This window comes from Chiloscyllium plagiosum, unplaced genomic scaffold, assembly GCF_037043375.1.
Source record: "Chiloscyllium plagiosum isolate Xiang-an unplaced genomic scaffold, Cpla_swu_hap1 HiC_scaffold_51, whole genome shotgun sequence".
Classification (NCBI taxonomy): domain Eukaryota; kingdom Metazoa; phylum Chordata; class Chondrichthyes; order Orectolobiformes; family Hemiscylliidae; genus Chiloscyllium; species Chiloscyllium plagiosum.
The window spans coordinates 4,022,345-4,034,444 of record NW_028270189.1 but is presented as its reverse complement, the minus strand read 5'-3'; the positions used below and the strand labels follow the sequence as shown (position 1 = coordinate 4,034,444).

General features: G+C 45.6%; 1 protein-coding gene across 3 annotated transcripts in view; it reads right to left on the bottom strand.

Moving 5' to 3' along the window:
* LOC122545653 (5-aminolevulinate synthase, erythroid-specific, mitochondrial-like) overlaps positions 1–12,100 on the bottom strand; it is an 81,039-nt gene that overhangs the window by 25,038 nt on the left and 43,901 nt on the right. For all 3 annotated transcript variants that reach the window (XM_043684637.2, XM_043684641.2, XM_087985280.1), the window contains 2 exons: positions 11,724–11,908; positions 2,359–2,538 (listed from right to left, as the gene is read on the bottom strand). In XM_043684637.2, coding sequence (XP_043540572.2) covers positions 2,359–2,538; positions 11,724–11,908 — 365 coding nt within the window. The remainder of the gene's footprint in view (positions 1–2,358; positions 2,539–11,723; positions 11,909–12,100) is intronic.

The window sequence follows — 12,100 nt, the reverse complement described above, 5'->3', positions numbered from 1 at the left end:
TTCCTCCCACTGTCCAAAGATGTGCAGGTCAGGGTGGATTGGCCGTGCTTAAATTGCCCATAGTGTTAGGTGGCATTAGTCAGGTGTAAATGTAGAGAAATGAGTCTGGGTGGGTTGCTCTTTGGAGGGGTTGGTGTGGACTGGTTGGGCCGAAGGGCCTGTTTCCACACTGTAGGGAATCTAATCTAAACAACTTCAACGATACTCTGTATTTGTCTTTCTACAGAATGTTACAGCTTAACCTGGAAGAGTATTTTTATAAGCATGTCCCATTGTTCCACATGGCATCCCAAAAAGTACTACTGCTAAACAACTTAAACTTGAAAACCTGAAATTATGCACACACACGTTCACAATTAAGACAGATAAACAACAAACAGTATGATGGATACTGCAGTTTGACGAAGAATATAGACAAAATAAACAAAATTCCAAAGATCCCAAGTCCATATTAGATTATGTGTTGCTGGAAAAGCGCAGCAGGTCAGGCAGCATCCAGGGAACAGGAGAATCGACGTTTCGGGCATAAGCCCTTCTTCAGGAATGAGGAAGGGCTTATGCCCCGAAACGTCGATTCTCCTGTTCCCTGGATGCTGCCTGACCTGCTGCGTTTTTCCAGCAACACATTTTCAGCTCTGATCTCCAGCATCTGCAGGCCTCACTTTCTCCCCATATTAGATTATCCCACACAAACTGCTTAAAAAGATTTTAGCACTGGTAATAGTGCTACTGTCTGCAAGAGGATAGTCTGAACTCAGTTAGGTAGCCGGTCGAGTAGACCTAGGTCTCTTTTCGCATTGGAGTTCTTTCTTGTAAGCTTTCTTGGTTTTTTTTGTCTTTTCCCACTTAGAGAAAGAGAGGAAGAGATAAATGGTTTACGTCTGGAGGCTGTGGGTGCATCTCTGCTGCCACAGTGCTTACATGTTTTAATACTCTGCAGATCAATGAATCAAAGGGCTGCCATCCTGGCAACATTTCCTTAACTCAAGAGACTTTGAGTTCCGCACAGACTCAAACTCTCACCCTCGCTTCTCCGAAAAGCAACATTTCCCAGCTCAGAGACACACAGCTGTCGATTTTCAAGTTTTACAAAGTCTCCTGCTATTTCGGCTATATAGCAGCCGACTTGTGTTCCGGTTTATAGTGCGAAATAAAATATGTGGTTTCTTACGGGAAGCTGCTGTAGTTCAGTGCTGACATTGACAATCCAGTCAGTCTCTTCAGTGAATGATGTGGAGATGTTGGAGTTGGACTGGGGTGGACAAGGTCAAAAGTCACATGACACCAGGTTATAGTCCAACAGGTTCATCTGAAACCACAAGCTTTTGGAGCACTGTTCCTTCATCAGGTGAAAAGCTTGTGGCTTCAGATATAAACCTACTGGACTATAACCTGGTGCCATGTGACTTTGACACAGTGAATGGTTGTGATACCACTGGGAATAGACCCTTTAGTCTGTGTGGGTGGTAGCCATCTTGGATGGCCACAGTCACTAACTGATTAGATTAGATTCCCTACAGCGTGGAAACAGACCCTTCGGCCCAACAAGTCCACACCAACCCTCCGAACAGCGACCCACCCCAGACTCGTTTCCCTCTGACTAATGTACCTAACACTATGGGGCAATTTGGCACGGCCAATTCACCTTGACCTGCACAACTTTGGACTGTGGGAGGAAACCGGAGCACCCGGAGGAAACCCACAGGGGGGAGAATGTGCAAACTGCGCACAGTCGCCCGAGGCAGGAATCGAACCCGGGTCTCCGGGCGCTGGTGCTAACCACCGAGCCACCGTGCTGCCCTACTTGGGCTGACTCTCAAAAGACCACTGTACGGAGCAAACTGCCACATCTTTCCTGGTATGTCCTCAGGCAGTTGAGGGTCGTCTGTATTTTCCATGGAAGGTTAAAATCTGGGACTTCACTAGGGATTGGTACTGATAAGTATTCAGTGGTCATTTTGTAGCATTTGATTTGTGACGTGCAGAGAAATGAGCTACAGTCCTTCAGAAACTACAGAGCGAAAGTCTGTTTGTCCACGTTTGCTAAGGTTAGCACACCTTACCTTAAATTACTCATAACATATCCAAAAGTATTATTCTCTGAAAGCAACACAATGAACAGTTACTGCATACGTCACTACTCGACACTGACACTGGCCTATGCCATTAGAGTGGCGCTGGAAAAGCGCAGCACAGCATCCGAGGAGCAGGAAAATCGACGTTTCGAGCAAAAGCCCTTCATCAGGAATAGAGACAGGGTGCCCGCAGAGTGGAGAGATAAATGAGAGGCGGGGGACGGAGAAAGTCGTATAGAGTACAATAGGTGAGTGGGGGAGGGGATGGATCCTGATTTCTTACCATCCATCGAATGTACTGTTTCAAATGCGACGATCTTGGGAGTCTTTGGGTCTGACATCTTCAGGAGCTGTTCCAGATGTTCGACATCATTGTGCCGGAAGACAAACTTTGGAACTCCACTGTTCCTGATCCCTTGAATCATAGAAGCATGGTTCCCAGCATCTGAGTAGATTTCACAGCCTGCGGGATTCAAAGAGTTTCATAGCCATTTGTTTCTAAATCGAGTCCTAGCATGGTAAAAGGCCGGCTGGCTCATGTTCCTGCACATTTGTCATCAAGCACGTACCCATTGTAGCCCCATTTTCCAGGTGCATAGCTTTGTATGTTATGGTATCTCACATGATCTTCATCCAATGGGCCAATGGGCTGAGAAGTGGCAGATGGAGTTTAATTCAGATAAATGCGAGGGGCTGCATTTTGGGAAAGCAATTCTTAGCAGGACTCATCCACGAAATGGGAAGGTCCTGGGGAGTGTTGCTGAACAAAGAGACCTTGGAGTGCAGGTTCATAGCTCCTTGAAAGTGGAGTCGCAGGTAGATAGGATAGTGAAGGAGGCGTTTGGTATGCTTTCCTTTATTGGTCAGAGTATTGAGTACAGGAGTTGGGAGGTCATGTTGCGGCTGTATTGGTGAGGCCACTGTTGGAATATTGCGTGCAATTCTGGTCTCCTTCCTATCGGGAAAGAAGTTGTGAAACTTGAAAAGATTTACAAGGATGTTGCCAGGGTTGGAGGATTTGAGCTACAGGGAGAGGCTGAACAGGCTGGGGCTGTTTTCCCTGGAGCGTCGGAGGCTGAGGGGTGACCTTATAGATGTTTGCAAAATCATGAGGGGCATGGATAGGGTAAATAGACAAAGTCTTTTCCCTGGGGTGGGGGAGTCCAGAACTAGAGGGGCGTAGGTTTAGGGTGAGAGGAAAAAGATATAAAAGAGACCTAAGGGGCAACTTTTTCACGCAGAGAGTGGTACGTATATGGAACGAGCTGCCAGAGGATGTGGTGGAGGCCGGTACAGTTGCAACATTTAAAAGGCATCTGGATGGGTATATGTACATGCACTTCCAAGCACATTTGATACAGTGCAACATAACAGACTTGTGCGAAAAGTTAAAAGACCACGAGAACTAGTCAACCAACGAGGCGTTCACGGCTGATCTCATCTCCACCTCAACCCGACCTTTCTGCCCTCTCCTTATAACCCTTCAGCCCATTACCACTTAAAAAACCTGTCTATCTCCTTCTTAAATTTATTGACTGTCCCAGCAGCCATTGAACTCTGAATCCCACAGATGCACAAATCTTTGAGAGCAGCAATTTCTCCTCGACTCGGACTTAAAGCTGCTACTGTTAGCCTAAAACTACGACCTCTCAGTCTGGATTATCCGGCAAGAGGAAATACCCTTTCCGAGGCACAGTCTACCAATCCCCTTTTGCATCTTATATGCCTCAGTTAAATCTCCTGTCATTTTTCTAAATTCCAGAGAGTAAAGGCATAAGCTGCTCAACTGATCTGCATGACACAAAGTCCACCCAGTGAACCTTCCTCTGAGCTGCCCCCCGTACCATGGCACCCTTTCTTAAGTACGGGCACCAAAACTGGATGCAATACTCCAAGTGCTGACTCACTAACGTCTTGTGCAGTTGCAACAACCGAACCCCACACTGAGTTAAACTCCATTTGGGAGAAAGTGAGGACTGCAGATGCTGGAGATCAGAGCTTGAAAGTGCAGCAGGGTCAGGCAGCATCCGAGGAGCAGGAGAATCGACGTTTCGGGCTTTTCCAGCAACACATTTTTAAGCTTTAAACTCCCTTTGCCAACTTTTGGTCCATTCACCTAACTATCCATAAGGACATTTCTTACGTCATTCTTACAACCTACTTTCCCACCTTTTGAGTGACATCTGAAAATTTGGATATATTACCTGCTATCCCTGCTTCCAGGTCATTAATATAGATTGTAAATAGTTGCGGCTGAGGACTGAATCCTGTGTATCCCTTTAGGATGTAGGTTTGCTCGCTGAGCTGTAGGTTTGATATCCAGACCTTTCATTACCTGGCTAGGTAACATCATCAGTGGCGACCTCCAAGTGAAGCGAAGCTGTTGTCTCCTGCTTTCTATTTATATCTTTCTCCTGGATGGGGTTCCTGGGGTTTGTGGTGATGTCATTTCCTGTTCGTTTTCTGAGGGGGTTGACAGATGGCATCTAGATCTATGTGTTTGTTTATGGCGTTGTGGTTGGAGTGCCAGGCCTCTAGGAATTCTCTAGGTAGAGGCTGGTACAATTGCAACATTTAAGAGGCATTTGGATGGGTATGTGAATAGGAAGGGTTTGGAGGGATATGGGCCGGGTGCTGGCAGGTGGGACTAGATTGGGTTGGGATATCTGGGTCAGCATGGACGGGTTGGACCGAAGGGTCTGTTTCTGTGCTGTACATCTCTATGACTCTGTGACTTTATATAACAAACAAAGTGGATAATGAGGATCCCGTGGATGTAATACAAGTTAGTCAAACACAACTTCCCCTTCAGTAACCTCTTCCGAAACAACCCATTTCTATGTGACTCCTAATTCCATCTCAAATCCTAGTTTCTAGAAGATTCCCCACTACTGACGTTAGATTAACTGGTGTGCAAAGACTTTGCTTATCCTTACAATCATTTGTGAAGGCTGGTAAAATTGTGTCTGCAATTCTCTGGTCCTCTGGCTCTTCCTGAGTTGCGGGAAGACTGAAAGATTATGGCGTTTGCCCGTGGGTCAGGAAGGAAGAGGAAGAGATAATAGCCAGCGAGAGTAAGTGCTGTCAGAGAGTCTTAATTCCCTATTTGATTGACCTGTCACACCTAGTTTTTGAATAACACCTGAGAAATATTTAGATGATCATAGAGTCATAGAGATGTACAGCATGGAAACAGGCCCTTCGGTCCAACCTGTCCATACCGACCAGATAACCCAACCCAATCTAGTCCCACCTGTCAGCACCCTCCAAACCCTTCCTATTCATATACCCATCCAAATTCCTCTTAAATGTTGCAATTGTACTAGTCTCCACCACAAGCCCATTCCACACACACACCACCCTCTGCATGAAAAAGTTGCCCCTCAGGTCTCTTTTATATTTTTCCTTTCTCACCCTAAACTTATGTTCTCTAGTTCTGGACTCTCCCACCCCAGGGAAAAGACATTGTCTATTTACCCAATCCATGCCCCTCATGATTTTATAAATCTCTATAAGGTCACCCCTCAGCTCCAGGGAAAACAGCCCTAGCCCGTTCAACCTCTCCCTAGATCCTCCAACCCTGGCAACGTCCTTGTAAATCTTTTCTGAACCCTTTCACAGCAGCCTTCTTCACTATTCTATCTATCTGTGACTCCACTTTCAAGGAGCTATGAACCTGCACTCCAAGGTCTCTTTGTTCAGCAACACTCCCTGGGACCTTACCATTAAGTGTATAAGTCCTGCTAAGATTTGCTTTCCAAAAATGCAGTGCCTCGCATTTATCTGAATTAAACTCCATCTGCCACTTCTCAGCCCATTGGCTCATCTGGTCCAGATCCCGATGTAATCCGAGGTCACCTTCTTGGTGTCATCTGCAAACTTACTGACTGTACCTCTTAAATTCACATCCAAATCATTTATATAAATGACAAAAAGTAGAGGACCCAGCACCGATCCTTGTGGCACTCCACTGGTCACAGGCCTCCAGTCTGAAAAACAACCATCCACTACCACCCTCTGTCTTCTACCTTTGAGCCAGTTCTGTATCCAAAAGGCTAGTTCTCCTTGTATTCCATAAGATCAAACCTTGCTAACCAGTCTCCCATGGGGACCATGTTGGAAGCCTTACTGAACTCCATATAGATCACGTCTACCACTCTGCCCTCATGAATCCCCTTCGTTACTTCTTCAAAAAACTCAATCAAGTTTGTGAGACATGATTTCCCATGCACAAAGCCGTGTTGACTATCCCTAATCAGTCCTTGCATTTCAAAATACATGTACATCCTGTCCCTCAGGAATCCCTCCAACAACTTTCCCACCACCAAGGTCAGGCTCACCGGTCTATAGTTCCCTGGCTTGTCTTTACCACCCTTCTTAAACAGTGGCACCACGTTTGCCAATCTCCAGTCTTCTGGCACCTCACCTGTGACTATCGATGATACAAATATCTCAGCAAGAGGCCCAGCAATCACTTCCCTAGCTTCCCACAGAGTTCTAGGATACACCTGATCAAGTCCTCAGGATTTGTTCACCTTTATGCATTTCAAAACATCCAGCATTTCTCCACTGTAATATGGACATTTTTCAAGATGTCACCATCTATTTCCCTACAGTCAATATCTTCCATATCCTTTTCCACAGTAAATACTGATGCAACATACTCATTTAGTATCTCCCCCATCTCCTATGGCTCCACACAAAGGCCGACTTACTGATCTTTGAGGGGCCCTATTCTCTCCCTAGTTATCCTTTTGTCCTTAACGTATTTGTAAAAACCCTTTGAATTCTATTTGCCAAAGCTATCCCATGTCCCCTTTTTGCCCTCCTGATTTCCCTCTTAAGTATACTCCCACTTCCTTTATACTCTTCTAAGGATTCACTCGATCTATCCTGTCTGTACCTGACATATGCTTCCTTCTCTTTCTTAACCAAACCCTCAATTTCTTTAGTCATCCAGCATTCCCTACACCTACCAGCCTTCCCTTTCACCCTGACAGGTATATACTTTCTCTGGATTCTTGTTATATCATTTCTGAAGGCTTCCCATTTTCCAGCCGTCCCTTTACCTGCGAACATCTGCCTCCGATCAGCTTTTGAAAGTTCTTGCCTAATACCGTCAAAATTGGCCTTTCTCCAATTTAGAACGTCAACTTTTAGATCTGGTCTATCCTTTTCCATCACTATTTTAAATCTAATAGAATTATGGTCGCTGGCCCCAAAGTGCTCCCCCACTGACACCTCAGTCACCTGCCCTGCCTTATTTCCCAAGAGTAGGTCGAGTTTTGCACCTTCTCTAGTAGGTACATCCACATACCGAATCAGAAAATTGTCTTGTACACACTTAAGAAATTCCTCTCCATCTCTACCCTTAACACTATGGCAGCCCCAGTCTATGTTTGGAAAGTTAAAATCCCCTACCATAACGACCCTATTATTCTTACAGATAGCTGAGATCTCCTTACAAGTTTGTTTCTCAATTTCCCTCTGACTATTAGAGGGTCTATAATACAATCCCAATAAGGTGATCATCCCTTTCTTATTTCTCAGTTCCACCCAAATAGCTTCCCTGGATGTATTTCCGGGAATATCCTCCCTCAGCACAGCTGTAATGCTATCCCTTATCAAAAACGCCACTCCCCCTCCTCTCTTGCCTCCCTTTCTATCCTTCCTGTAGCATTTGTATCCTGGAACATTAAGCTGCCAGTCCTGTCCATCCCTGAGCCATGTTTCTGTAATTGCTATGATATCCCAGTCCCATGTTCCTAACCATCCCCTGAGTTCGTCTGCCTTCCCTGTTAGGCCCCTTGCATTGAAATAAATGCAGTTTAATTTATTAGTCCTACCTTGTCCCTGCCTGCCCTGGCTGTTTGACTCACTTCTGTTCTCAACTATACCAGTCTCAGATTGATCTCTTTCCTCACTGTCTCCCTGGGTCCCACCCCCCCACCTTACTAGTTTAAATCCCCCCGAGCAGTTCTAGCAAAGCTCCCTGCCAGTATATTATTCCCCTTCCAATTTAGGTGCAATCCGTCCTTCTTGTACAGGTCACTTCTACCCCAAAAGAGGTTCCAATGATCCAAAAACGTGAATCCTTCTCCCATACACCAGCTCCTCAGCCATGTATTCATCTGCTCTACCCTCCTATTCCTGCCCTCACTAGCTCTTAGCACTGAGAGTAATCCAGATATTACTACCCTCAAGGTCCTCCTTTTTAAATTCCTGCCTAACTCTGTGTAGTCTCCCTTCAGAATCTCAACCTTTTCCCTTCCTAAATCTTCAAAGAATTCTAACAACTTAATCAAACACATTTTATCCTTCATAAAACCACACTGACTCTGATGGATTACATTATGACTTTTACAAATGTGCTGTTATTAATTCCTTTAATCATGTGTTTCTAACAATTTCCCAGTGACAGATGTTAAACTAACTGGTCTATAGTTTCCTACATTCTGCGTAGGAAATGAGGATGGAACTGAATTTGGGTGGAACTGAGAAATAAGAAAGGGATGGTCATCTTATTGGGATTGTATTGTAGACCCTCTAATAGTCAGAGGGAAATTGAGAAACAAATTTGTAAGGAGATCTCAGCTATCTGTAAGAATAATGAGGATATTAGTGTTTTTCCAATCCACTGAAAACTTTATTGCAAGTAACGAGTTTTGGGAATATAACCAACGGATTCATTATCTCTACTGCCACTTTCTTTAGGAACTGAGGATGCTAGCCATCAGACCCTGCCTTCAATCCCAACAGTTTATTCAGTACTTTTTCCCTAATGATAATGATTGTTCTAACTTTCTTCCTTTCCATAGCCTCTGTATCACCTGTTACCGTTGGCATGGGTACTCATGTCCTCCAGAGAAGAGTGAACATATCGTGCGAGCGCTTGAAATTCTGTTTGAGGGTGAGAAAGTGGAATCCGGCACTAGTATTCTGAAATTAAACAAACGCTATTGCAAAGGCACGAGGACAGATTTGGCCCTACTGGGATAGGCAGGCTGACTGGGTTAGTTTAGCATCTGTTAATTTGATTGAATCTATCATTACGGAAGTAGTGACAGCATATTCGGAAATATCAAAATGCAATCCATCAGAGTCAATGGGACGGCATGGTGGCTGGGGTGGCACGGGTGGCTCAGTGGTTCGCACTGCTGCCTCACGGCACCACAGGGAGCCGGGTTCAACTCCAGCCTCAGGGCAATTGTCTGTGTGGAGTTTGTACGTTCTCTCCATGTCTGCGTGGGTTTCTGCTCACAGTCCAAAGATGTGCAGTGTAGGTGAATTGGCCATGCTAAATTGCCTGTAGTGTTCAGGGGTAAATGTAGAGTAATTGAGAATGGGGTTGGATGGGTTACTTTCGGAGGGTCGGTGTAGACCTGTTTGGCCGAAGGGCCTGTCTCTACACAGTAGGGATTCCATGATTCGACATGGTTTTGTGAAAGTTCAATCAGATTGGGACAAATTTGGTCGAGTTCTTTAAAGACGTAACAAGCAAGCTATTTATTGGGAGTCCTCGAGACGTAATATATCTGGATTTCCACACAAAAGGTTAATAGACAAGGAAAGATCTCGTGGGGTCCAGGGTAATTTGTTAGTTTGGATAACCAACAGGAAGTGAAGAGTCAGGATAAATGGGTCTGCTTCTGGTTGGCAAAATATAAGTAGTCGACCAGGCCAGACCCCTGAAACAGTTCAGGAAGGTAGCACATACCCTAACTATTTCAGTTGTTTTAGGCAAGTGTAAGGTGGATATTACAGGAGGGATGCAGCTGTTCAAACAAAATAGAGTTTAGATCAGAGTGGGGCTGGAAAAGCACAGCAGGTCAGGCAGCTTCCGAAGAGCAGGAAAATCGACGTTTCGGGCAAAAGCCCTTCATCAGGAATAGAGGCTCTGTTGGAACGTCGCTCCGAAAGCTAATGCGCTTCCAATTAAACCTGTTGGACTATAACCTGGTGTTGTGTGATTTTTAACTTTGTCCACCCCAGTCCAACACCGGCACCTCCAAATCGTTCTTCCAGGAGCACGTAATAACAGCAATAAGACTAAAGAAAATCTTTCACGAAATTATACTTCAATCTTGCAAAATCAAAGCTGTGGGAGCCAGCAAAGTGTCTTCCCTGACTCCCCACAAACCCTTTGTTCTTCTGCAATTGTACACTTGCTCCTCCCACGCTTATCAGGTAACATTAGCATAGCCAATCGTGCTGGCTTGCTTTGCCTTTCTAAACGAATTATCGTCTGCCACACTAGTTCCCTCTATCACACTTAACCTATCAGATTACAACACCGTCATCTTCAGCATGAGCTCATCTCCCAGTGATTTGACTTACCTATCACAATTCAATATAGCAGATAGAGAGAAATTGTTCCCACTCATGGAAGGATCAAGATTGAGGAGCTCTAAAGTAATTTGCCAATGCAGCAAATGTGATGTCAGGAAAGACCGTTTCCCACAGTGACTCATCCGGGTCTGGAGAGCGCTGATTGGAAATGTGGTGGAGCCACATTCAATCGAGCTTTCCAGAGGACGTTGCCTGATTATTTAAATTTTTAAAATGTGTAATATTATGGGGAATACACTGAGTCATAATGTTTGTTAGCAAGCTGGTGGAAACATAGAGTCATAGAGACGTACAGCACGGAAACAGACCCTTCGGTCCAACCCGTCCATGACGACCCAGATATCCCAGCCCAATTTAGTCCCACCTGCCAGCACCCGGCCCATATCCCTCCGAACCCTTCCTATTCATATACCCATCCAAATGCCTCTTAAATGTTGCAATTGTACCAGCCTCCACCACTTCCTCTGGCAGCTCATTCCATACACGTACCACCCTCTATGTGAAAAAGTTGCCCCTTAGGTCTCTTTTATATCTTTCCCCTCTCATCCCAAAACTATGCCCCTCTAGTTCTGGGCTCCACCACCCCAGGGACAAAGACTTTGTCTATTTACCCTATCCATGCCCCCCCCCCTCATGATTTTATAAACCTCTAGTTCTGGGCTCCACCACCCCAGGGGGAAAAGACCTTGTCTATTTACCCTATCCATGCCCCCCACATGATTTTATAAACCTCGAGTTCTGGACACCCCACCCCCACCCCAGGAGGAAAAGACCTTGTTATTTACCCTATCCATGCCCCCCTCATGATTTTATAAACCTCGAGTTCTGGACTCCCCCACCCCAGGGGGAAAAGACCTTGTCTATTTACACTATCCATGTCCCCCCCTCATGATTTTATAAACCTCTAGTTCTGGGCTCCCCCACCCCAGGGGGAAAAGACCTTGTCTATTTACCCTATCCATGCCCCCCCTCGTGATTTTATAAACCTCTAGTTCTGGGCTCCCCCACCCCAAGGGGAAAAGACCTTGTCTATTTACCCTATCCATGCCCCCTCTCGTGATTTATAAACCTCTAGTTCTGGACTCCCCCAGCCCAGAGAAAGGAGCTGGTTTATTTATCCTATCCATGTACCCCCCCCCCCTCATGATTTTGTAAACCTCTAGCCATGATGGATCATATGACCCCTTGCGGCGTAATGACTCTGTAGCTCTGTCTCCCTCTCTGTTTCCCACCTGCTGCCCTCCACAACCCCTTTGCTCCTCTCCAAGCACTCATCTGTCTGTTTATTTTGGTCTGTACCTGGAAGCAGTTTGGCCAGAGTGAAGAGAGTGGAGTCATTCGCCACATAGCAGGATGTGAATAGGAGCGCAGCGTCCTTTTGGTGAAGATTGGCCAGCTCCGATTCTAAGTCCACATGGAATTTGCTGGTACCGGAGATGTTCCGTGTCCCCCCAGCTCCTGCTCCGTACCCCTGCACCGTCTCCCTGCAGAACACAGAGGGAGCCGCGTTTACACAGCATGAAGAACTCGCACTTAAAGATGACTCTTAATGTCTTAATATACTTTACAATCACTGAAGTCCCATGACTGCTAATGTAGGCAAATAAAGCAGAGACCTCCCACACCAGCAACCATCACCATCTAAAGGCGCAAGACCCAGCATATACCTGGGAACG